General features: G+C 41.1%; 1 protein-coding gene across 2 annotated transcripts in view; it reads right to left on the reverse strand.

The window, feature by feature from the left end:
* Positions 1 to 1,620: 1,620 nt before the first annotated feature.
* Positions 1,621 to 26,863, reverse strand: part of cachd1 (cache domain containing 1) — a 124,176-nt gene continuing 98,933 nt past the window's right edge. For both annotated transcript variants that reach the window (XM_085138643.1, XM_085138642.1), the window contains exons 13-27: positions 26,228 to 26,396; positions 25,993 to 26,135; positions 25,038 to 25,219; positions 24,141 to 24,251; positions 23,002 to 23,124; positions 22,287 to 22,386; positions 22,064 to 22,180; positions 21,490 to 21,650; positions 21,113 to 21,199; positions 18,777 to 18,893; positions 15,407 to 15,558; positions 14,718 to 14,879; positions 13,962 to 14,039; positions 12,595 to 12,696; positions 1,621 to 5,284 (exon numbers count right to left, since the gene is read on the reverse strand). In XM_085138643.1, the coding sequence (XP_084994769.1) occupies positions 5,034 to 5,284; positions 12,595 to 12,696; positions 13,962 to 14,039; positions 14,718 to 14,879; positions 15,407 to 15,558; positions 18,777 to 18,893; positions 21,113 to 21,199; positions 21,490 to 21,650; positions 22,064 to 22,180; positions 22,287 to 22,386; positions 23,002 to 23,124; positions 24,141 to 24,251; positions 25,038 to 25,219; positions 25,993 to 26,135; positions 26,228 to 26,396 (2,055 nt within the window). In that variant the 3' untranslated portion in view covers positions 1,621 to 5,033. The remainder of the gene's footprint in view (positions 5,285 to 12,594; positions 12,697 to 13,961; positions 14,040 to 14,717; positions 14,880 to 15,406; positions 15,559 to 18,776; positions 18,894 to 21,112; positions 21,200 to 21,489; positions 21,651 to 22,063; positions 22,181 to 22,286; positions 22,387 to 23,001; positions 23,125 to 24,140; positions 24,252 to 25,037; positions 25,220 to 25,992; positions 26,136 to 26,227; positions 26,397 to 26,863) is intronic.

The following is a 26,863-nucleotide window of genomic DNA, read 5'->3' on the forward strand; positions in this document are numbered from 1 at the left end:
AATCCAGCATCTTTCTTCCTGTGTATGCCAGCCAGTTGTTTACTAATAAATTCTTACCTTTGACTGGCTTGAAGATTGTTTTTTTTCTTTTTTTTTATGGGGGGGGGACCTTTTATTTGATAGTGCAGTATTGAAGGGTGGATAGGAAGGAGTGGAGAGAGACTTGGAGAGGACATGCCGCTAAGGAACACAGGTTATTAATGTATATAGTCACCTTCTCAGGGAGTTTTCCAGTGAGGTAAACTGGCGCCCCACTGACTCCTTTTTTGTGTATGTAGGAAATGTTTTTTGTGAACTTTGTTTATTGTATGTGAGATCTACAGCAATGATCGTTTCTATAATATTTTCCTAGGGGTAGGGAAGATTTCTTAAAGTTGACGTTTGGACTTATTTACTCTGCTTCGTTTCCTCTGTCAATGAGCATTGTAAATAATGTCTTTAATTGGAAATATCTGTTGTGATACTGAGGCATGAAGTGCAGGGAGAGTGCCTTTTCCAGGGAACTCCATCAATTTGTTTTCCACTCATCAAAGTCTGTCCCGAGTGGAGAGCTCCTGATTTAAAGTGCTAAAGGCTACAGTACAAACTCCATCCTCCCATGCCCAGGTTTACAGCAGCAGTGACAACATTGAAGGCGTTTCCCCCTTCATGACAAATGTTCCAGAGGATGAGATACAGCTCGCCACCTTAAATTGTATTCAGGTTCAACTGTGTTATATTTGTGGAAGCAGCCAGTGAAATGGACTTCTTGATCCTGCCTGTGTGCTGGTGACACCAGGAGTATTTTTAATGCAGTCATCTACAACATACAGTACAGCACTTTGTTAACCAGGCTTGCCAGAAATAGGTGATAACTTAATTAGCACTCGACTATATCGTACACTACCTCATGTTATCAAATGCACTTGATTAATTGACCATAAGTGTGAGCAGAAGTTTGCAGTTCTACCTATTATCAACTGTTGAGCACAGTGGTGGTGGTGTTGATTTTGGCTCGTTGGCAACCACAGAACGTGCAAATTTGAGACATTTAAGCAAACTATTTAACTATCTGAAATGTGAGCTAACCTGACATCGAAAGCTCGTCTGAAACTGGGTCATGCAACAGGACAATGATGCCAAACACAGCAGCAAATCTACAGCGACACTGTTAGAAAAGAAAAGAATCGAGATGTTGCAGCGGCCCCGTCAAAGCCTGGACCTCAGTCTGATATAAAGGCGATGGCAGGAGCTGTGTGTAAACTCATTTCAAACTGGGCCATGTGAGAGACTCATAAAATGATTTCCTTTCAAGCTGCTGCTGCTAAATGTTGTTGTACAAGCTATTGAATTATGCTTAGTTTTTCACAGGACTCCATGCTAGTAGTTTTTTTGTAGCTGTACAGAGAGCTGCATGAAATCTAATAAAACGACACTGAGTTTGACTGAATGTGGATCTGTGTGCGACAGATGTGCTGCCATTCTCCTTTTTCTGACGAGAAATATCAATCTCATCTTTTTCCCCTTTCTTTTGAACCTCCAGCGAGCAGTGCAGCAGCAGGTTTCCTGAGATGCAGTTTCACTCTATTCACCCATTGAAGAGCATCATAAACGCTGAGCAGGAATCAGAATGCCACAAAGTTTAGGTGTAAAATGGACTTTATCACATTCACATTGCAATAAATCTCAATTTGATAACTTTATATGATACATGAGGTGGGGGAGGGGGGGTGACATACACATGTTCCTTCAGTACATTATTTGCATTTTAGAGTGTTCTGTATATATACTTGTTTACAACAGCTGCTAAATACTGATTAAAACTCTCCTGGAAAATAAGCTTTTAATGGTGCACTCACTTTTCAGGAAAAAAAAACGCACGTTTAAAAGAAAATACTGTTGAGACTGCATTTGTTCTACTAACTGCTATGAGGCTGAACTGAATTAACGTACCGTAGAGTGTTTTTTTGGGAGGGGAAAAAGGAGGACAATTTGGAATATCAGTCACTGTTTGTGATCTGAATTCCTTGCAGGTGGGTAAATCTGATGGCATTACGAGCTGGCAAACGTCTCCTGTGATCCCGGTCATGAGCGGGAACCCTAAACACGAACACGCACCGAGACAAAACGGGCACACGGTAATGTGTCAACTCTGTCAGAGCCGTCAAATTATTCAGCACTTGTGCAGATGAAAGTGTAATGGTCTCACACTGAATGTGCAAATATAAATATTCTCCTCAAGTGTCAAATGCGCCAAAACGACTGTAAATTAATACGGGCGAAAGTCTTAAGTAGCACGGCGTAAACTCTAACCCACTACAAGGCAGCTGGATCGGTCGTTAGTGAGTGACAAGCTGTGTAGTACTGCTGTGACGAACCTACACGAGCGCACGAGAGAGAAGTTTTCTTTAGCATTTCCAAGACACAAAACACGATAAAACTTTTAAAAACTACAAGTCTTTTAAACATAAAAAGTTTGTATTAATATCACCAAGTACTGACTTCCATCCAATATGGACCTAAAGAAAAATAAATCTCCCAAAAAAACCCAAACAAAACACATCCGAGGCATCCAAAAAAAAATAGAAAATGAGACACCATAAACAGAACATATCAACCCAAATATCTGAGCATCATTTGAAGCATACATCATGTCTTAACAACATAAAACGATGGAGTGTACAGGTTATTAATAGCTATTTGTGACTCCGTATTTACACTTCATAGTGAATCTCTGAAGAACAATAAACATTTCGGGACCTGAAAAAACAGAAGGGAAAAAAAACTGACGTGATTCGATCAGCTGAACAAACTCACAAAAGCACAGATCGGGTCATGTGACTCTTCATCTCAATAAAAATAAGTGGATTTCTTGATCAATCATTTTCACCTATAATTCTCTAATACTATGTTGAAAAATAATGCATTCAATGAAAATGTTCCTGGTGGATAGTCATCCTTTCATCTCACACACACACACACACACACACACACACACACACACACACACACAGTCACGCTCTCTCCAACACAAACACACACTCACTCTGTAAAAAATACATTTTTGAGTGGTTAACCACAGAGGAGCCAACTGATGGGGTGTAACCTCTGTAAAACAGCAGCAGCATCTCCTTTTCCCTCTTTGACGAGGAGACTTCCATCTTGGTTATCTTGGGTGGAAATTTAATTCTGTTTTGTATAAAAATCCAGCGCGCACAACCCTATCAGACACACACCCAGAGCATTAGCTTAGCCTCAAAAGTGAAAGGTTGTGATAAAACAAGAAGCACTCTGTACTGGTTTTTCTTATTCAGGCAGACAGAGTGGGCAGCACTCATTCTCTGTGAGGGTCTCTGCTAATCCTCACACACCAAATTCCCAGCAGTGACGAAAGCCAGGGATTGTCTATTCTCCTGTTTTTCTTTTGGTTATGGTTTCTTTTTTTGTGCGCTGGTGTCGTCCTCGCCCAGTCCCCAGGAGGCTCAAAAAAGGGCAGCGAATACAGAAGTTCTGCCTCTCGAAAACATGATGAGATCAGAAAGAGGATGTTTTCCAGCGAGTCTGAACAGGAGCAGATCTCCCTACTGGGAGGCCGCTTTAATGTTTAATGTACGCCAGAACAAGATGGTGCAATTCAACACAACAGCCCTGCTTTAACACTGATCTTTAAAAAGCTGTAAATATTGGTGATGCTTTCATAAAGAAAATACTTTCATCATAAAAGGTAAGGCTGTGTTTTCCTACTTGTGTACATGAGGGGGGAAATGTCACCTTTGACCTCAGCATGGAGAAACGGAATCAAATGAACAGTGAAATGAAGTGTCATAAAAGTCAAATTTACAGCAGGACTGTTGTGCCTGGACCAGTGTACCTCATGAACTGACCGCTGAGTGCACTTAGAAATGGGGATCCAAGGGAGATCATTCAATTGTGCTCCTGCTGAAAGAAAGTAAAAAGAACATTTAAAAGAAAATGCAAACGAGCTGCACTGGAATCCCTCGGTCAGGTAAAAAAAGAAATGAGAATAATCCCTGTTATAGTACTGATATTCTTAAAATTCAAAAATAAATTCACAGATATTTTAAGAAAGGGAAAAAAAACAAACTAATGAGTCCCAAAAATTAATGCACCGGTTGCAGGAAGTGGTGTGTCTGATGCACCCCGACTGCTGTCATATTTGCGCTGCTTTCCTCTCTTGAAAATCTACCTTTAATAAATAGTAGAAAAATAATATTTTCCTCTTTAAAGTGTTTCTTCTTGCGTTTCTGTGAATATTGAAGCCTTTTCTTCCTACTTTGAAGTTCACAAACATTCATGGAAAAGTCCAGATATCGTGCCACACTGCTGTGTGTCGGACCAGCAGCTGCTGCTTTGGATAAAGGCAGCTGCTTTTCAGAGAAAACAAAGAAAAAAAAGAATAAAACAAACTCCAGAGCTTCTTCATGGAGAGTAAAGTTGAAATAGAGGCTGTTTTAGAATCTCACTAGATCCAGTTCACCTTTCAAAAATGCAGTATTTTCACTCTCCTTCAGAGATGTCCCACAGTTTCCATAAATGTTCCAACCTGTGTGGAGTTCGGGATTTAGCCTTGTTTTAAAAAGGGGTCCGACATGAGTGCTTGTACTGTAAAAATCCACTGGTCCTGGAGAATAATAACAATCTTTGACCTCCCCCAAGAAGGCTTTTAGCTTCCAGTTGTGTCCCGTCCTCAGTGAAGGCCAAAAAATGGGCTCACGCAGCTTTTCTGTTTGCGTCTGAAGGCTGTTACGTGCTCTAAATCTCGAGTCCTTCAGAAAAATAACAGGAAGTCCCACTTGGTTACATCCACTGGCCCAAGTGCGGCCGCGTACACGTGTCCGCTTTTAAATGTGGTTAAATGAAAGAGGGCTCAAGACTGAGATGTTGGCACAACGAGATCTTGAAGTGTCACCAAGTCTACCTGTGGCGTCTCCCTCCAGCTGTGTGTGCACTCTACTTACACACCACTGTCTTTTTTTATGTTTAATAAAAAACAAAAACAAAACAAAAGAACAGTTCCGGTCCTTTCAGGAGGATCAACACTCTGCGTCCACGCTGTGCACCGTCACCGCTGCTTGCAGGTGGTGCGTATGCGTGTGCAGCGGGTGGTGGTGCGCGTGCGAGTGCCGGTAGGGGTGGAACTTGTGGCTGAGCAATGCCGCCGTCTGCGGGGGAGTGTCCAGGTCCAGGTCGTCGTCGTGGTTGCCAACGTCGACGCCGGCTGAAAGCGGGTCGTTGTTTCCAGGCGGATTCTCGCTGTCCTCCTGCGGGCTCATGGTGCTGTAGCCTGGACACAACAAGATGTGCAGAGAATGGCGTTATTTCACAATCCTTTCCCTCAAAACTATTGGGCAATTTTAAAATCTTAAGCAAAAAATTCTTAAATATATGTTTGAAAGTCTGAAACTAAATGAAGAAGGCAGCGTGGCAAAGCAAAACTCAACCGTCCCTGCACACGTGGACCTGTCGGTAATGACGCCTGCGCTCCGCTTTAATAGAAATGGGAAGGCACCATAAAATGCAACAACTCAGCTAACTAATGACGCTCTCCGATCATGAATATTCAGCACAGAAATGTTCCTGTGAGCACACGGCAGCTCATAATGTTTCTGAGTGCAGTACAAGCTATTTGACGGCACTATTTGGTGGCATTTGATGGCACATTAACAAGTAAACATTCCCCAGGGGCTTTTTTTTACTCCTTATGTTTTCAGCTCAGTTTGAAATAAAAGCAATTAAAAAAAAAAGACATGCATATTTATGATCTCATTCTTACACATGTCGCACACACGTTTAGCCCGAGGAGGCAGAAAAATGGGCCGACGTGGCTCCTGGTGCACACTGCTAACTGAACTTAGTAACAGGGAAGTGCAGTCACTGAGAAACCATATGAGAAGTACGTGACAGGCCGAAATGCACCGACTCCAGAGGTCACTTGTTGACTGCTTTAAGCTACCATATACTGTGGCTTTGGGTTTATTCATAAAGGGTCGTTACAGCAGGCAGCTCTTCATGTTTGATTGGGCAGATTGTTTAGACCAGTTGCCCCAAAGATGATTTGTGTCTCCTCCCTGGGATCAAACTAGAGATGGCACGATACCACTTTTTTATGTCCGATACCGATATCATAAATTTGGATATCTGGCGATACCAATATGAATCCGATATAGTGTGTTTTTTAATCAATAAAACGTTTTTTTAATATCTTGCTGCATTTTGTATAAGTTTATACTCAAGTTTAAATAAATAACAACACTAAAGCTATTCTGTTATACCTGTATGTAAAATATACACTGCGCCCAAAATATTTCATAGTTCAGCAACACTGATCAATCTAATAAAGTTAAACCTGCTCCATCCTCCCTATTCTGGTATTTTAAAGAGTAGCAGAAATATTAAGCAACCTAACTAATAGGGTTGCAAACTCCCAGCAAAAAAAAATAGGGAACCACCCCCACCCTCCACCTCATGATGCTTAATCGATGTAATCAAATTTAATTTGATGCAGGGGGGAAAATGCACAGAAATAAACTATTTTTCAAGAATAATTAAATAGATTCAACATCTTTCTTCAACAGAATTGCAGAATTCACAGATGGTATCTTCCCAAAGGAAAAAGTAGTATAGCTTACTAGGGTATATTAGACTTAACAGTTACTATATACAGTAATGGACTTCTATATATTTTACATCAGATTAAAACTTTGGGTGTAAGATTCAGATAATTATTTATTAATAGCTAGACATTTTAAATGAGAACAAGAAAGAAAAGTATGTCTTTGTGCCCCCTTTTCCCTGTTCATGTCCTATCGGCCCCCCTGGCTAAACTTTGCTAGATCCGCCCCTGCACAGTTACCAGCCGTCAGCTACATAGAAAAGGATCCTGGTGTAGAAAGTAATATTAAATACATTCTAACAACAGCTTATCAAGCTTTAACGTGCTGCTGTTGTTCAGCCGCTGGTTTCCTCTTTCTGGTGAGAAGTGGGCCAAAAACAAAGAAGAGAGACGGACTCGCGACAGAAAAGCCGATCAGCTGATCATTAAGCAGTTTCACGATTGAAGTAGCAGCAGGAGAGAGAGAGAGAGAGAGAGAGGCAGTCGCTCCATATATTGGTTGTTAAGCTTAACGTGGGAATGCTTTACAGACATTCAGAGATGAACTTACACACTTGATTTACTTCTCTCTGGGATAACTTCCTCGGAGATGAAATGCTGGTTTGGTAGCGAGGCTACAAATACACACAGCCGCTCTATCACCTGACGCATACTGCGGCAACGTGCTACGGTTATGAGCCGAGTTACGTCGTGTAGCAAGTTTTGTGAGGTGCTTTTTTTTTTATATTTAATGGATCGGATTACATATTTTATTTCTCGCCGATATCCGATCCAGTAATTTGGGTCAGTATCGGACCGATACCGATACGTAATATCGGATCGGTCCATCTCTAGATCAAACCGGGGACCTTTTGGTTGTTAGGTCAATGTGTAATGATTCTCACAGATTGTGGACTGCAATTATTTGCATCCTGCCCAGCAAAGCTTTCACTTTGGGCAATTTCTATAAAATAAATTCTCTTTAGTAATTATTTCTGATCTTTCACCTAAATGGAAACGTTAGTGCAGATCCCATTTATAATTTAAGTGGATTTCACCACCCCGAAGCCCATAAAAAAGCATCTAAAAACACAGTGTGTGAAAATGCTTTTTTAGAGTCTATGTGAAAATAAATCCACATTCCTTAGTCCTTTATCCCCATCTTTTTCAGCTTCTGAAAAGACACCAGCCGTGCTGCTCTGTGGAACACCAATCTGTTATTACTGTTTGAGTAAATAACCCTGTAAGCCTGAGAGCCTCTATGATTATATTTAAAGAAAAATCACTGTCATTTTGGATGATGAAACATTAAACCTCCAGAGACATCTGTGGCACGCGGGCTGAAGGCAGTGGGGTTAGAAGTATGTGTGTTTACGGGTCTGGCCCTGCATTAAATTTATGTCAGAATAACCATTTTCTATCTGAAAAACATCTAACACTTGAACATCTAAACCATCAGAGAGCGATCAGTTTTGCAGGGTTCATATTTTCCAGCAGCAATCCAGCTTAATTTTTGCTATACCAAAGCCCAGGTCCAAGCCTACAATTACTGCTGCTCACAACAGTAATGGTAACCTACTGATGCTAAAAAGCACTTCACTCAAAACAATAAACCAGTCATGTTAGAACTCTACTAATGCAGTTTTAAAAAGTTTTTTTTCATAATTTAATGCAAACGTTCATATCTTCTTATCATTACATCATTATCATTACAAATAAAGTGAAATATTTCAAGCTGTCTTTTGTGTAATGATTTTGGATTATAGCTCATGAAAACCAGATATCCTGAAATAATACCTGTTATCATTACTATTATAATTATTATATCTTCTATAAAACAGCATCAATCCAGTGTGGTATTAAGGTGATGTTTCTCATCTTCCTCTTAACAATAACCAACAACCGGTTCAGGTAAGGGAATGACTTGTATGTAAGTTTATTTATACTGTTCTTTTCCTGATCCTCCAAAGATTAGCTGGCCTAAGACAACAGACAAAGAAGTTCCAGACATGGAAGGTGCCAACTTTGTCACAATTTTTCCCAGTTTTCCCAAAAGCAATAACCCAGTGCTTCAGGTAAATCTACCACCAACTGTGCACTGCTGGCCATTTACAGCTGCACCAGGTAGAGGATATCAAATCCTACTTAATGTGATGAGATGAAGGGAGGCCGAGCTAAACTACCATGTTATTATGCCTTGAAGATAGAATTACAATTTTTCCTCTAACAACTTTAAACAGGTGAAAAACTTGGCAAACCTGTTTGCTTTCTTGGTGAGAATTAGACAAACACATTGATACCACTCTGTCATATGGATGTTAAGAATAAAGCTCTAATAACCAATTAGCTTAGCGTCAATACCAGATAGGGTAAAGAAACTAGCCTTCGTGTCGTCCAAAGTTTATAAAAAATAAAAATAAAAAATCCATTATGGCTGTCCTTTTTTGGTCACTGCTTCTTATAAAGCTAGTTGCAAAAAAAAAAAAAAATCAGATTTGTCTTATGGGGTGTTTGGTGCCAGACTTCTGTATGCAGTGATTAGCTAACTTAAGCTAAGCTACTAGCTGCTAGCTATATAATCAAAAGTTACATTTTAGATCTTAGCTAGAAAGCAAATTCAAAATTATAACTATTACAAAACAATACTTTTTAATAGTTTGATCCTTACTTAAAAGGCTCTATTATTATTATTAATAGTAATGTTAAGTGAAGTGTCTGACCTGTAGCAACATTTTAAAACTCATGCCCTTCCCTCTTTCAGTGACCAGGTAAACATGTACTTTTAAACACTGTTCAAAATCATATTTAGTCATAATTCATTAGTAATTAAGCTTTTATGGCTTATAATTTATAGGTAGATTATACATAAATATCAATGTAAACAGCCGACAATTATATACGCGATACCTAATACAGGATGGGGCCATTGCCATTCTGTCTTTTCGTAAAGGTTAAACATTCCTATTCTAGTTCTAGAAGTTTGTTGGGTTACATAGCATTCAAATGTTTGAAGTACAAACAGACTGAAAATTGCCAGGTGTGTGGATTAAACTTGGAGATTATATGGCTATATGCAGCACACGTTCCTTAATGGTTGGTTTGAACTGTTGCCTGGAAGCTTATCCTTAAAGCGGACCACACAGCAAACAGAGTTTGTGCGTCATTCAGCAGATTTAATGGTTTGTTTTTGGTGATCTGTATATAGGCTTGTGTGCAAGTCTGAGTGACTGAATGATGGTGGGAAGGAACCTTTGACTGATGACAGACAAGCAGCAACTTTGAAACTAGTAATGCTTGTGTATGTGTTAAGTTATATTTGCTAATGGACTAACACCCACTCTTTCCATTATTTCTTACTCATCTTCCTCTCTCCTCCTGTCCTCTTGCCCTTGCTTTTCACTTATTTCCCTCATTTCATCATTTTTGCATCTCCCCATCTCCCCACTTGTTCTCCATGTTTCATTTTACAAACCCTCCCCATCTTCAGCTGCACAAAATATTAAGACTGCTTGTGGTATTAGCCAGTTTACATCATTGCATTACACTCTAATCTTTACGGCAAGAGTATGATAATCAAATGTTGTATCAAATAATTACATCTAATCCTTGAAAAACTGCACGAAAGAGAGGTGGAAGTAGAGAAAAAGAACCACATTCCACTGTTCCTACAATCGATACTGTATGCAGCACACAGCAGACAAGCTCGTTCTGTTACATTTTAGCCCACTCTCCTCTCTTCATATTCATCCCTCTTCTCTCTGGCATCATCAGTTATGCAACAACTAACCGAGACACTCACTGCCAGGAAGTGGAGTGATGCCACATGTAGGTGGTAAGTGCCCATGTGGGTGAAACTGTCCATCCACATTGAGCGTCAGACTTGCGAGTTCTACAAATGTTAACAGTGAACATGAGCAACTCTTCCAGAGCTAAAGATAAGAGAAAACACGGTTCAGAACTGTGATATAACAAAAAGAACAAGCCAAGAGATGCACCAAAGCGCAGGAACTGAGAGCTAACTGCAGATCTGTTATGACACCATGCAGCTAAAATGAATCATTTTAAGGTTTTATATTCAATAAAGTACAAACTTGATTTCATGTTATGTCGCTGCTTTTAGCCCAGGCCACTGTGACAGACTTTTAATGGGCAATATTTATCCAACATCTTCAAACTCTTGAGCTTTTTCCAAGTCAGCAGAGATACTGTGATCCTCTGTGATCCTGGGGGTCTTTCTCCTAGACGATCATGTTCAGCAAACCTCCTGATCGTTCCCTTAAACTCTAACCTCCTCCTTTAAGCACAAAGGAGAAGCAGCCTTAGTGGCAGATTACTCTGAAGCGGAGCTTGCATGCAGTCTGCCCTTCACTCCCTGGACAAGTCATGCAAATGAATATTTATATGTTATAGCAATATTCAAAATTTACATCTATAGTAATATAAATATAATCTTTGCTGGAGGCAAATTCATGTGAGTAACACTTTATAAAGTACAGTATGGTCCAGTTTTGTAACCAGTGGATGATTCATTTTCCGTAAACAACATTCAACATTGAGCTGTTATTAGGGGTGGGTTTTTATAATCGATTTATCGATTAAAATCGATTCTGGCTTGGATTACGTAAAATCGATTCATTAAAATCCTGAATCGATTTTTTAATACAAATTTATTTTGCCCGAAATGCCAGAATCTCTGGTGAAATCTCACAAAATTTCAACAACCACCAAACAGCTAAAACAGTAAATGAGAGCAGGAACATGGATTCTGCACAAAGACTTAAACACACAGCGCAGCCCGCGGATCAGAATCAGTTAGATGTCGAATTTCTCACAGTCGGGGCTGAAAGCTGACAGCCCGCTGATTCTGATCTGTCGGCGGGTCCGCGCTTTGTGTTCACGCCCTTTATGCGCTGATTGTAAAGCTGTTAGTTTGATGTCTCTCCAAACAATATTGACCGAACCAGCAGCAAAAGAAGATCCAAACTACGCTTCACATAAACATCGTCATGTATTCACTCTTACTTTTACTGTTTTGCTTCTACCATGAGGCACAGCTCTCTCTCTCTCTCCCCCCCTCTCTCCCTGTATGGTTTTCTGCATTATTCGCTTGCTTGTTACGCACAAGTCTACCTTTGTTTACAGCGCTATCGGCCGACTTTTTTTTTCTTTCCGTTTTATATACTTCCGAAAAGAAAACCTAATTTCTGCCGTTCAATGCTGAACAAATTTAAACTTTTTAAAATTATGCAAAATGCAAAACGCTAAGCCGTGTCTCTAATAAAACCGCTGTAACTTCAGAGGTAATGTTCATATGTTGATTAATGGTTTTCTTTCGTTTTTGATGTACTGCAGAATATTTTTATAAAATCCCAGGCCAGGAAAAATCACCTTCATGTGTTTCTGTGTTTTATCTTCAGCTACTTTGACACAAAGGCATCTGCTGTGACGCTCACACCTTTGATAAAGTCTTGCGTGTGTCAGCTTCCTTTTTATAGATACAAAAATATGTAAATGTACTAATCTGAATTATAATATTTCTGACTGTCAAAATTTCCCATATTCAAATCGAAGTGAATCGAATCAATCGAATTAAATCGAATCGTGGATCGAATCGATTCTGGACCTTGTGAATCGGAATTGAATCGATTCTAGAAATCAGTGACGATACCCAGCCCTAGCTGTTATACAAGACTTAGACAGAATTAAGGCAACTATTACTTAAATTATCAAAACCCACTTGTTACAGGCTTCCTCGGACACCATAATGACTTAGCTTGACTGGGATCGATTTAGGCTTTTTTGCGCCAACCTTCTTGAAATTGCAACTATCAGTAAGAATAAGGAACTCTCGAAATGGTTAAATCTGTGGTTTTGTTTTGACACAGCATTGCTGACATTTCAGGTATGACTGACTCAGTTCCGCTTTCCATCAGCACTGACACAGCTGCACACAGCTTCATCGTAAATATCCAGGTTTCTGTGTGCCCAAATGGTTCTCTTACCATGGTCACTCTCTGTCCCGGACCGCCCCCAGTACCTCCGTCTCCGCTCGGGAGTGTGAGTGTGTCTCTCGATCACTGCAGCTATGAATCGAGTATTGCTGACTGAAAATAAAAGAGAGCACATGGGTCAAGAAGATGTGCACCTGTGCTGTCAAAAAGTAAGGTTCTACATAAATGTACAAAATGTTCATGATACATTACACTATGTAGCCAAAAGTATTTGCTCATCTGCTTTCACATGAACCTCCCATCCCTAATTCATCGGGTTTAATATGATGATGGCCCACCCTTAACAGCTTCAACTCTTCTGGGAAGGCTTTTTACAGGGTTTAGGGATCTTTATGGGAATGTTGACTATTCTTCCAGAAGCCCATTTGTGAGGTCAGAAAGACAGACGAGAAGGCCTGGCTCAGAGTCTCCCTTTAAATTCATCCCAAAGGTGTTTTGTTGGGTTAAGATCAAGACTCTGTGCAGGCCAGTCAAGTTCTTCCACACCAAACTCGCTCATCCATGTCTTTATGGACCTTGCTTTGTGCACTGGTGCACAGTTATGTGGGCCATCCCCAAATTGGGAGCAGAGTTGGGAGCATGAAATTATCCAAAATGTGTTGGTATGTTGAAGCATTAAGAGTTCTTTTCACTAGAACTAAGGGGCTGAGCCAAACTCCTGAATAATAATCCCACACCATAACCCCCCCTCCACTAAACTTTATACTTGGCACAACATAGACTATTCTTCTGGAAACCACCAAACCAGACTTGTCCATCAGACGGAGAAGAGTGATTTGTCACTCCAGAGAACACATCCGCTGGCAGTCCAGTGGTGGCGTGCTTTATACCATTTCATCTGACACTTTGCATTACGCTTGGTGATGTGAAGCTTGGATGCAGCTCCATCATGGAAGTCCATTCAATGAAGCAATGAACTAACCTTGAGCTAATCACATGAAGTTTGGAGGTCTGTAGTAACAGACTTTGCAGAAGGTTGGTGACCTCTGTGCACTCTGCACCTTAGCATCTGAGGCTCTGTGATTCCACCATTTTGTGGCTGACTGTGGCTGTTGTTCCCAGCTGCTTCCACTGTGTTATAATACCACTAACAGCTGACAGTGGAATATTTACTAGTGAGGACTGGATTTATCAAACATGTGGCATCCTATCAGTGGCACACTGGAATTCACTGAACTGCTGAGAGCAACCCATTCTTTCACTAATGTTTGTAGAAGCAGTCTGCGTGCCTAGGTGCTTAATTTTATACACCTGTGGCCATGGAAGTGACTGGAACACCTGTATTAGATGATTTGGATGGTTGAGTGAATACTTTTGGCAATATAGCGTAGATCAGTACGACATCAGACAACACTCACTGATTCCTCTGTCCTCGTGACTGTCTTCATCCCTCTCATCTCTTTCATTATCAAGGTTGGACATTCTCACCGACATTTCTGAAGCGACGTGGAGAAAAAGAAGAAGAGTAAGAATGATGAAAACAAACACATGAATGTGTGTGCATGTGGGAACTGTAGATATTCAGTAGGCATTAGGCTGCACCCCAAAAGCTGCAGCTTAAGTTGCCATGTATATGTGTTTTTGGTGAAAGCACTGACACCTAAGTACACAAAGTTGAGTAACTCTGAATCTATGAGCCAACTGTTCAGACTAATACCGCGTGATAACGTAGCCACACTCTCCACTATCTATTCCAGGTTGTTTACCAAACTGCCAGACTGAAAGGGACTTGGACTGAGGCGCTTTAATGAGGTTGTAATCTTGTTTGATGTTTTTGTCAATATTTCTGTGTAATTACACAAATCATACAGAAGCAGCAGCTGCTGCTGTGCTGATGCTAATGTCAGCTGTTTAGCTCCAGCGGCACTCGCCAGTTGCTGTAGCGCTTGTTAGTCACATTCCTTTAAGGCTTTGTTTTTGTCTTTTTTTTTTTTTTTAAGAAATGACATCATTTCAACTAAAATAAACATAACAAACATTGTAGTTCTTGTAACTTTTTTTCCAGTGTTACAAATACAGGCCAACCAGATGCACTTTCACAGCTCTGAGATTCTCCACAGCTTCACAAAAGGCGCGTGACAAAACAAATATGGGAATTTATGCATTAGTCCTACCCTGCGCAGCTAGCGGAGACATGTGCTGGTGCGAGCGCCTGTGAATCTGGTGTCTGTATGCATACACAGCCAGCACCAGCACCATGATGCATCCCATAATGCCCCCAGCGACTGGACCCACAGGGGCGCTCTTGATCATGTTCAAAGAGGCTACCTCCTCATCTGCAGAAGAGAGGAACAGAGAGAAGGTTTTCTTTTAAAGAAGTCACAAAGGATTTCAGATGGCTCAAGTAGAGACAATACAACAAGCCAGTATCAAACAGCTTGGGCTCAGATCCTCACTCCCGCTGAGATGCTGGTACATTTTCTCCCTCGCTTCTATTCTCTCGTCAGTGTGAAGTACCACTGAAAAAGCCTTCGACTGCAGGAAGATGGCCAATTCTCCTTCCAAAGAAAATTACCAGGCAACGGAAAAGTTTCAGGGAAAAATATAAATATAAATAAAACTGTTGTCTTAAGGACCTGAAAGAAATTATTTAACTTTGACTTCTTGTGCTGTTGCTTTTTTCATCACTATGAAGGTGAAGGAATATGAGTATTCAATAAAAAGGCCTCATAATGGTTCATAATGGTGGGCTCAATCTACTCTAAAACATTTAATAAATATGTTGATGAAGCCAAGGGTCCAAAGAGGACATATATAATAAATTGGGGAAAAAAATCTCAATTTCTTTGGGTAAAGAACTCACCCATAAGCCCCAAGCCATCTGCATAGGGACTTTTGGCACCAACAATGCCGCCGAAACACTCCTTCTGCAGGGCACAGTAAGGCTTGTCGAGGTGAGTCTTCCCATCACTGTCCACCATGCACCACTCGCAGTCCAGCACACCGAAACAGTCACTGGGGACGCAGAACACAGATGTCAAGCAGTTGATACATTATATTACAGTTTGGCAATAACATGGAAATAACAGGGACTGACAATAATGAGGTAATAAAGTAATATACACATGGAGCTACCTGATTCTACAAGCCCTTGTGAATAAGGGAGCAGCTGAAAGTACAGTCGGTACTTGTCTGACTGTGATTCATAAAAAGCATTAATCAGATTTATGAATCTAATATAAGGATGAAATTTTTTTGCAATTGTGTAGTGCGAGATAAAAAGAAAAAGTAATACTGACGAAAGATACTTCAGTAGCAATGAAGCAAAGTTGTTCAGCAATAGTAGAGTAATACTTTGGTTACGATATGGTAAAACTCAGTGCTTCAGTTGTAATAAGGTTATATTGGTGCAATAATGGGGCAGCACGGTGGCACGGTGGTTAGCACTGTTGCCGCACAGCAAGAAGTTCAATTCCAACATCAGGCCGGGGTCTTTCTGTGTGGAGTTTGCATGTTCTCCCCGTGTTTGCGTGGGTTCCCTCAGGGTACTCCGGCTTCCTCCCACCGTCCAAAGACATGCAGCTTGTGGGCATAGGTTAATTGGATAATCCAAATTGTCACTAGGTGTGAATGTGCGAGTGAATGTGAGTGCGAATGGTTGTCTGTCCCTGTGTGTTGGCCCTGCGACAGACTGGCGACCTGTCCAGGGTGTACCCCGCCTCTCGCCCTATGACAGCTGGGATAGGCTCCAGCGCCCCCCGCGACCCTGAAAAGGATAAGCGGAAGCGAATGGATGGATGGATGGATGGTGCAATAATGTATTTTTTTTATATATAACTATTATTTCATAATAACCTGATAGTAGGTTGATTAGACTGTATTATACAATGCAAAAAATCCCCAAAAAAACAAAAGGAAAGAATCAAACTGGTTACTACCTTCAAAATAAGATTTCTCGAAAGGAAAATAAACAATTACTATATGACAGCCCTCAAAAGCATTCTTCCTGTTGCTTCCAAGTGAAATAAAAACAAAAGTTACAATTTATTCATTTCATCTATTATCTGGAAAGTCATTTAATCATGTAAAAACCAGGTGCAATACCCGTTACTACTGCAGTTTCTCCATAATGCTCCAAAACAGATGACGACATAAAGTGTCATTACAAATAATTACACATAAACTGCTCAAAATTTAAGGAACACTTAAAAACAAAAAAAAAACCAACAAAAAAACAGATCAGATCTTACTGGGGGGAAGAAAATTATGCAGCAAGCTGGGCCATTTTGCTAAAATACTACTGTGGTTAGCCTGACCCTTATGTGCTGGTATTCATGCCTGACAATGTAACCAATTACACCGGTGCAGGGTTAGGGTGTCATTGTCTAGCCTGTAGAGGTCTGTGTGTCCCTCCATGGATATGCCTCCTCAGACCATCACTGACCCACCACCAAATTGGTCATGCTGAACGATGTTACAAGCATCATAACGTTCGCTTCAGTTTTTCTTCTTCACAAGTTCCCAGTGGTGGACCTGCCAATTCATGTATTCTATGGCAAACACCAATCTGGCTCCACAGTGCTGGGCAGTGAGCAGAGGGCCTTCCACAGGGTTAAAGGTCTTCCACCTCCCTGTCCAGCTCTCCTGCAGTAACTCCCTGTCCAAGTCAGAGGTTTCCACCTGTAAAACCATTCCTTCTTTTGGGGGTTGTCTCATTGTTGCCCCTGTAGTGAATCTTTTGTCAATTGTATCAACACCAAAACAACTGGAACTTATTAACCCCTCTGCTACTTAAAAGTTTAACTGACTTGACGCTGTACTCTTATTAAAAGTGTTCCTTTAACTTTTTGAGCACTATAAATTGCAACCTAATGTCCACTATTACCATGGTTTTTATTTTCCTTTCAGTCGTTCTGTTAGCTCCCCAATTAGACTCCTGCTTGATTGCCTTAGCGATGTTAAGTCATGGATGGCTCTAAACTTTTTAAATTTTAATGAACGTAAAACGGAAGCAATTCTGTTTGGCCCGAATCGTTCCTCTGATATCCCTGATTTTGACCTTGCTGCTCTGACCCCTCACCTGAAGAGCTCGATTACCAATCTTGGGTTAAAAATAGACTGCGCTTATTTTTGAGGGCCACGTGAATGGGGTGGTGAAATCATCATTTGATCAACTCAGGCATCTGTCGAAGGTTAAACCGTTTCTTTCAAGGCGTGATTTGGAGACTGTTATCCACGCTTTTAGAACCTCACGCTTGGATTATTGCAACTCCCTTTTAATAGGGGTTGGACTGGGCATTCTGACACGCCTGCAACTAGTACAGAATACTGCGGCACAGTTTTTATCTGGTAGAAGGAAATTTGAGCACATTACTCCGGTCCTGGCCTCCCTGCACTGGCTTCCAATTGAATTTAGGATTCATTTTAAAGTTCTTTTATTGTTTTTTAAATCCTTAAATGGTCTGGCACCTGCATATTTGTCTGATTTGCTGAAGCCCTATGTCCCCACTCGTTCACTCCGGTCAGCTGAGCAGCTGTTGCTCTCAGTCCCCAAATCACAGCTGAAACTGAGAGGAGACCGAGCGTTCTCTATCGTGGCTCCAAAGCTTTGAAATAATCTTCCTCTTCACATTAGGCAATCGACATCAGTGCTGGTTTTTAAATCCAGATTGAAAATGCATTTTTATTCGCTGGCTTTTGACTCAGTGGTTAACTGACTTGTATTTACTTATATTTTATTGTTTTTGCTATGTTTATTATTTTATCGTATTTATTATTCTTATTGTATCTCTTATATTTATATTGTTCAGCACTTTGGTCAGCCTTGTGTGTTTTTGTCTATGTTGTCTATGTTTGGTTTATTCATTTTAGTAACATCTGACCACAATTAATAAGCATATTAGTGATATTATAAAAGCATGTCATCTTAAAATGCTCTTTATTTATTCATCAGCAGACTGTAACAGACTGTATCACACAGCATCATGATTCCAGGATAAGTAGTTTAAGGAGGCAAACACTTAGTGATTTGAGAAGTTAATATTTGCTTACCACCAGGTGGCAGTGTGGTGTTCATTTGCATCATTATGTACAAATTATTTTATTGTAAATATGGCCTTTTTCATATTATCTTTATGTGTTTGTGTTGCTACCTTTTGTTGGTCACTGGCTCTCTATCACTGTGCCGTTACACCTGTCAAAGTGTACCAAATGTGCAAAGTTGGTGTACGTACCTGCTGGTGTATCTCTGGCTACAGCGGGTGTTGATACACTGGGGCAGTGTGTCGTGCAGGCTGGGATCAATCACATTCAGACTGACAGGCTCTTGATGCACCTCGCAGCTGGGATTCCTAAGAAAAATACACCAAAAAAAAGACACATTTTCTTGGTCAAAACACAAATCAACTACATTAACTAGACAATATAAACCCGAATCCTACCATTAAATATGATTAAACTGGGGAAAAAAGATCTTAAAAAAATAAAAATCAAAGCACAAGCACACAAAGAAATGTCTTCACCACGTCAATCAGCTCTAAAGAGACACACGTCGATGCTGCCAGACAAATACAGAGGGAAAAAAACTGACAGTGGAAAAAATTTAATTGCACGTCTTCCTGAAATAAAGGAGAAATTGGCATTTTAAACATTGACATGCTGTCAAAGACTGCTGATGGCTGATGAAAGGAGGTGAGTGGAATAAGGGAGAGAAATGTGAGAGGCACTGTGAATGATGGATGGGATGCAGAGTGGCTCAAACAGTAAAGGAAAAGACCTGGAACAGAGAGTGATGCAGCAGGAAAGCAAGAGATGTAAAAGTGAGAAAACACCCACAAACATTTGCACGGGAAGCTTTCAAAAAGTTTGAAGCGTCACGCACGCACGTCTGCAAAACACGTTGAGGGAAATATGACAGGGACTCTTAACTTAGAAATGAAGAAAGCAGGTGGCCTTTAAAACACCACATGCAAGCAGGAAGGCTGGAGAAATTAATTTTATAGTTAAGAACCCTTTCGTCCCATTCCTTTAAATCTAAGATCAAAGCAGCGTGACTTTAAAGGCCGTTTTGAAGCACTTCTGGCATAAAGGGAACTGAGGGCTATGTCTTACACCAAGCTGCATCACTATTTGACCAAGAAGAAGAAGAAAAGAGGCATCATCTGAAAGTTAAGAACCAATAAAAAAAAAACAAGTCCAGCCTCAAGAGTGACTGAACTTAATCCTGATAAGATGTGGGAGGATTTTCTCAACTACCTTGCAAATAGTGTGGCATAGCTCCCTCTAGAATGACTAATGCGCTCTCTGGTGGGTATCTCACTGTTCTGCAGTCACTGGGTAGTTCAGTATGCAAGCCAAGCATGTTTTCCCAATACTGTCATATAAAGGCATCTTGTGTAAACCATTGACTGTTTTCTATGACATTATTTTCAGATTCTGTAAGCGCTGAGGTCAGCTGTAATTTCTTTCTGCTGGCATTTGTAACTCATCTTCGGTGATTATAACTTTTATCGTGTAAATATTATCGCAGATGTATGATGTACCTGCAGTAATGTAAACTCGCCGGCTGCTTCATTACATACATCCGTTGAACTGCAGTATAACACAACTATCTAATCTGCCAGTCATGTGGCAGCAATTCAGTGGATTTAGCCATGTAGTCATGGTCACGATGATGGTCAAATTGAGCATCAGGATGGAGAAGAAAGGTGGTTTAAATGACTTTGAATGCAACATGGCTGTTGGTACCAGACAGGCTAATCTACCATCTCTCTGTTTACAGAGATCATCCGAAATAAAGAGAATATCCAGCGAGTGGCAGCTCTCTGGGAGAAAAAGTCTTGTTGAGGTCAGAGGAGAATGGCCAGAAGACTTCTTCAAGCTTGTAGGAATGGAACAGTTTACTCAAATAAGGACTTGTTACAACCGAGGTATGCAGAAGAGTATCTCTGAGTTGGGCTACAGCAGCAAAAGACCACACTGAGTGCAGCTCCTGTCAGCTAGGAACAGGAAGCTGAGGATGCAAGTCACACAGGATCACCAAGATTGGACAACAGAAGGTTGGAAAAATCTTTGGTCTGAGGAGTCTCAGACGACATTTATGCTTGATCCATCCTCCACACCCTATCTGAATATTGTTGCTGACCAAATCGCTTCATGACTACAGTCTAAGGATCTTGGAAAACTTGGAAACTACGATAACCTGGATGACTGAGTTACTTCACAGACATATTTATGACTACAGTGTACCAGTCGTCTAATGGCTACTTCTAGCAGGTCAAAACAACATGTCACAAAGCTCAAATCATGTTGAACATGACAGTGAGTTTATTGTACACAAATGGCTTCTCAGTCACAAGATTTCAATCTTTTCAAACCCTTTCAGATATGGCCGCACGAGGGATTCACGATTCTGCATCAACTGTGTGATACCATCATGTCCAAATGGACCAAAATGTCTGAAAAATATTTCCAGATTTCCAGAATATTTCCAGAACCTTGTTGTGCAGTGGCATGAACAGTTCTGAAGGCAGAAGGGGTAAAGTGTATGTGCTTTAGACAATGTACCCACCTGTTCTCAGCATTGGTGAGGTTGCCTGTACACTCATTGACCTCCAGAGGGCACTCACAGGGACACTCGCACTCATTCTGCTCCATTCTGAACAGCAAACAGTTAAACAGCAGGTCAGGGAGAAACTTGTATTCACAGTTTGATTCAAAGTTAATGTTTGCTTAATTTTTAAGCAAATTCCTTGACTGAAAAAGTCACTGTGTGACTCCTGAACCTGTGCAAGCTGCAGCATCACTGCTGCATCAAACTATCAAACTCTGGGTGTTGGATTTGTGCAAAATCAGACCCATTCTTATTTTTCAACAGGAGCATTACCTTATGTCAACAAAGCATTAATGTGTCAGAAAGCTAAACAGTAAAGAGAATTCGGTACTGACCTGTGGCAGTTGAGACACAGCCGGTCTACCGTGCTGCAGGCACAGAACGCCAAGGAGTCGCACGTCTCGTTCACAATGCCGGCAAAGGCGTTGGTGCCGGGGATTCTGGTAAGGCGGTATTTAGAACAATGGCTACCATGGACCAGGTTGGTGAGGTCCCCCTAAAGGAGAAAGAGTTGGAGAGGTCACTCTAATCTCTACATCGCTACACAAAGCTACACAAAAAAAAAAAGGTGAGAGAAACTTCAAAACTGCACATACTAAACAGAAACTTTGAAACAGAAAGAGAAGTTTCTAATGCCAGTCTCAAAGTGCTTTTTACCCATGTAAGGATGGGCAAGATGAAGACAGAGAATGTTTCATTTCCAACCACACACAGACTCAACAGTCACAAATAGCAAACAGAAGTTTGCAACAGCACGATTGACCACAAGATGGCAGTGTTACACTACAAGATTTTTCCATATTGCTATGCGAGGCCCAGAGGAGTGTGTCTGTTTTTGCTACTACAGTATGAATGCTATGAAAGTACACATTCATACCTCTAGTTATGCTACATTTTTATGCGACTCACCACAATGCTGGTGTTGAATTTGTAGAAGCGCTGGACTGTGCGGTCACTGAAGCTGTTACAGAGGTTTTTCTTGACAAAGTTGGGGTGGTTTAGGATGTCATTGGCCACCAGTGGCTCCTACCAAAGGAAAGAAAATAGATTTCATTAGAATTATGACAATATCATACTCCCAAAGGTTTCTATCCATTCCTATTTCCATGTTAACTTGTGTTTGTGCATTTACCTTGTGTGTAATGTGCTGTTGCTCTGCTGGGGCATGACCTTTGGGGTCAATGAGAGTCGGGTGAGCAACCAGGTACCCTCTGTCCTCCATTATGAAGCACCTAAAATAAAAATGAATAAAACTGGCAGTCAGGATCAACTTAATGAATTCATCAATTTAGTTGGTACTTCGTCAGAACATTGCCATTACTGAGGTTTTCACTCTGAACATTTAATCGCTATTTCTATATTGTATTCCTAGTCTATATAACACAGCTCTGTTCTTCTTCCCACTGTCCCTTGTGTGTTTTTCCAAATCATGCCCTCTTGGTTCCAGGGAGCTGATCCTGTTTTTTATGACCCATAAACACCAACAGAGTGAGCATGACAGAAGAAGCAAGAGAAAGTGGAGAAAGACGGAAAGAAGAAGTGAGGGTTGGTGGGGGAGGCAGGTGTGGAAGAAGATAGATGAAGAAAAGAACAGATATAAAAGCTGGGGAAAGTATGTAGGACAGAGGCAAGAGCAACACTACATCTCCAGCAGGAATGTTGTGATAATCAGCTTATGTCTTCCTCTGGCTTTCTTTATTCTTCACGCACAGCCGGCGAATTTAATTCTTGCTCAGCCGAACAGAAATTTAGCTCCCTCACACAGAAATTGACACTGAAAAAGAGAAAGGAAAAACTTGCACAGAGAAGAGAAAAGAAGGGAGCCGCACAATCCATCCTCTTTTTACCTGATCTTATTGCCTTTGTCCTGGTTGCAGATGGGCACCAGGTCCAGGAGGACCTTGTAGAAGTATCGAAGGGTGAAGTCTATACCCATCACTGCAACAGCGTAGCCAGGTGCCATTTGAGAGCTACGAATAGACAAAAATACACAGAGAAAAAAGGCATTTAGTGGGGTTTTAAATTCTGTGGAAAGGGAAAACAAAATCTGGAAAAAGTCCGTCTTCAGGATACTTGGCACTGTACAGTTATCCCCTACTTTTCTATAGACCTTTTAAACACACAAAACAAGAAATAAACATAACGCACTGCTTGATCTCCTGAAATCAGTGTTTACTGTAGACTGTATATTATGCTTACTGAGGCGAGAGTACAACAGCACTAATCCGGCCTTATCTCGCACACACTGACAAGGAATGTTTGTGTATGCTAAACACTTGCACGGACTGTGGTAAACAGCTCTTTTACTGCTGCAAGCGGCACTGTGGCTATCGCGGTGATTTGCATTTGAAGCTCACTGAACTCGAAACAAATACTTTGAGTTCAACCACCACTGCAGCCCTTTGAAGTCTCTAAGCCTAGGCCTGATTCTACAAAATATTCTGCAGTCAGTTCTGTGATAACTGGCCAAAGGAAATGGTGGAACACTCGATATATTATTTGGTTTTTCCTTTTTTGTACCACCAGAAGTTGGTAGCACTATGCTGACTTGGCTGAGGGCACTCTGAAAGAAAAGACACTTGAAGACAATTGTGACTAAGCCCAGACCATTTGGTTACAGGATGTCATCTCGCTTGGAAAACAACCCTATAGCACAGAATGGTCAATGGGCTCCTTAAGTTTCCCTCAGATTACTTCCTGCCTTCAGAGATAGTGCAGTCTGGCTAAGCTGACTTCTGGGCCGAGAGCCTAGCTGCCCACAATGATTGTTCTGACTCATACCAACAGTGAGTCTGCTCTCCAATATCTAATAAAAAGAGCTGGCAATTTTTGATTGATTGAATTTTCACTTGACTTTTGCTCTGGTGCAATAAAATATAACACATCCTGTGTTTAACCCCACCCCCCCCCACCCCCATCCCACCAACACCCCCGAAAAAAAAACCAACCAAACAAAAAAAAACCCAAACATAACCAGTGCTCCCACCTGGAGGCATGGATGGTGTGGCTGATTGTGACAACGTATCCGGCCCCGCCCACATCCAGGTACGGCCCCGTGAAGGTGATGAGGCCAGGGTTAGCCACAGCATGCTGGTACCTACGCAAAACAGCACACAGTCATTGGGATACAAAATGAAGTGATTCTTTTGCAGTTCCCAACGATAACTCAACTCAACTGTGGCCATAGAAGGAAATGCTACAGGAAACACCGTTCTTATGGGTTCTAAGGGGAATAGTCGTCAACACAAGATCTGCTGCAGTGATTGTGAGATTCAAATAGCTTCAGAATCCCTAAACTTACATCATCTGGGAGCTGGGAGAGACATTTGCAGTCTCTTTGGTCTCTCAGTCAGATGCAAGCAAGTACATTTTGTTTTAGGCCTGTTTTTCACTAATGGAGAACCAATTAACATCACTGTTGACAGGAAATGCACCTTGCTAATAGCAAAACCTAATCTTTCAATGTCCAAACTAACTGAATAAAAAACAAAAAAGGTTAAGACACAAAAAGACAATACTCAAGACTTCAAAAAGAAAATCCAAACAAAAAAAAAAAAAAACAAGGACATCAACACGGGGAATGTCCATCTTTTATGTACAGTCTGATACACAAATGGCCTGATTTGGGGAAAAGAAAACACTTGACCTTTTTTTTATAGATCTTACTTTAATGTTTCAATAATGAAAAAAAAAACCTAAAATTCTACATGTTGTAAACGTGTTAGCCGGACTAGGCTTATTAATATTGGAAAACATTATCTGACACACACACACACACTCAAACTTCTATCTCATACTTCCTTTCTGCTCCCTAAAAACACATGCACACACATGCCTTCAGCTCTTTTCTCCTCCTCTTCACACCCTCCAAAGTAACCCTCACCATTGTCTGCGGGTTGGGTCGAAGGCTTTGTCCATCAGAGATCCTGGGTAAATCCGGAGCACCCCACTGGGCGTTGCTATGTAACGGCGCACAATGTAGCAGTTGAGGCTACTCATTTCCATTAGTGTCATCCACTCATCCGTAACATGACTAGTTGCCATAACCTCGTTCCTGACAGAGGACTATAGAGAGGAAAGTATAAAGGAAGAGAGAGATGGACAGTGAGGGGCAGGCAAGGAGAGGAGGAAAAAGTGCTGGACTGGTGAAAATTTCATTTGAGTTCGTCTTGAATGCAAAGTGAATAAAAACTCTTGGCAATTTGGATTTCAGTCAGGCCAAAAGGAAATCAGAACTACTGCTAATTTTAAAGGCACACTCCTATGATGCGCCTAAACCTGAAAATATTCATCCCATCTCTGCTCAGGAGTGTTAGAATAGTGGTCACAAGGCCAGAACAAAGCTTAGAAAACCACCATTTAGTGATTAATGCAACTTGATTAGGCCTGAAGCCCTGAAAAATCACATCCCACTTTCAGACAAGCTTCTAAGTTTGAAAGGGGTGATGAGGTCACTGGAGGGGGTCTTTAAGACTAGCCTGGGAATCAGCGTTGGGACTGGGGCCTGGGAGTTCAAACTCAAACTCCCCCCAGGACAGGAATGCACACAGAATGCCAAAATCCATGTGGGAGTTTTGTGCTGCATCTTTTAAAAAAGGGGACATCGATTTACATGTTTTAGTTATAGTCCCAGTGTAAGAAGCCTGACAATATGTTTAAGAGTGTGTGTACTGGCAGGTACGGCACTTTGTGAATGCGTGTCACTCGACTGCAAGGCTGGCTGTTTGTAACAGTAAATGACCGACTGAGAACCTTCACAGACACAGTGGTAAATGACATTCAGTCCGTCCTTCAGTATGAACTGTGTGCGTGTTGTCAGGCTTTTTGTCCTCAGGTACCTTGAGGCCTGGGTTGGCTATGAGCCTGGTGTTATCACTCAGGTAGGCAGTGTAGTGCTCCACCATACGCTTTGTTTCTGGCTGACTGAGGTGCTCATAGGGTGAAGAAAAACTACCAGCTGCCAACATCACAGTTGGGGACTCTGAGAAAGAAACAGGAAGAAGGACAATCAGAGACGATAATCAGTGTTTTTACTTGAATCATCACATTAGTCCAGCTCTGTGCTCTTCCTACCAACGGTGGCGAGCTGTTTAAAGTGCAGGCAGGAGCTGGGCTGACCCAACAGGTCCAAACGATGATAGAGCAGCTTGGAGCTGGGAGCTGTGTTCAGGTTTTTCAGCTGCTTCACTGGAATCTCGGGCTGAATGTACACAATGCACAGGATGAACGACGTGTCCTGAACCTAGAGAACAAGCCAAGGAGAGAAGGGAGCTTAATTTTAAATTTAAAAAACAGATTAAGGCAACAGTATTCAAAATAATTCTTTTAAAATCATATTTTCAAACTTCCCTAAGCTTTCTGTGGCTTTCAGTCCTAAGCTTCTTCATCCTGCCCAAGAATTAAATTGTCATTGTTCCCAAATATGAAGTTTAAAGCAATGCAGTTTTAATAAGTACTAAATAAATAGGAGTAAATAGGAAATGTGTCTGCTACTACTGTCAGCCTTTAATTAAAATTAATACTAACTGGAAGTGCTTATTTTTGTTAAACTGTGCAACAAGTGCTCGCTAATGTGTTGGTAAGAGTGGACAGAAAAATGAATGCCTGATTGCACTTAAGATGAAAGGAAAATCCAGAGTATTTGATGCTTCAAGCTCCAAACAATGCCACAGACTGCAGAGTGAATGATGTACTCACTGCAATTTCTAA

Source organism: Neolamprologus multifasciatus, chromosome 17, assembly GCF_963576455.1.
Source record: "Neolamprologus multifasciatus chromosome 17, fNeoMul1.2, whole genome shotgun sequence".
NCBI classification, from domain to species: Eukaryota; Metazoa; Chordata; class Actinopteri; order Cichliformes; family Cichlidae; genus Neolamprologus; species Neolamprologus multifasciatus.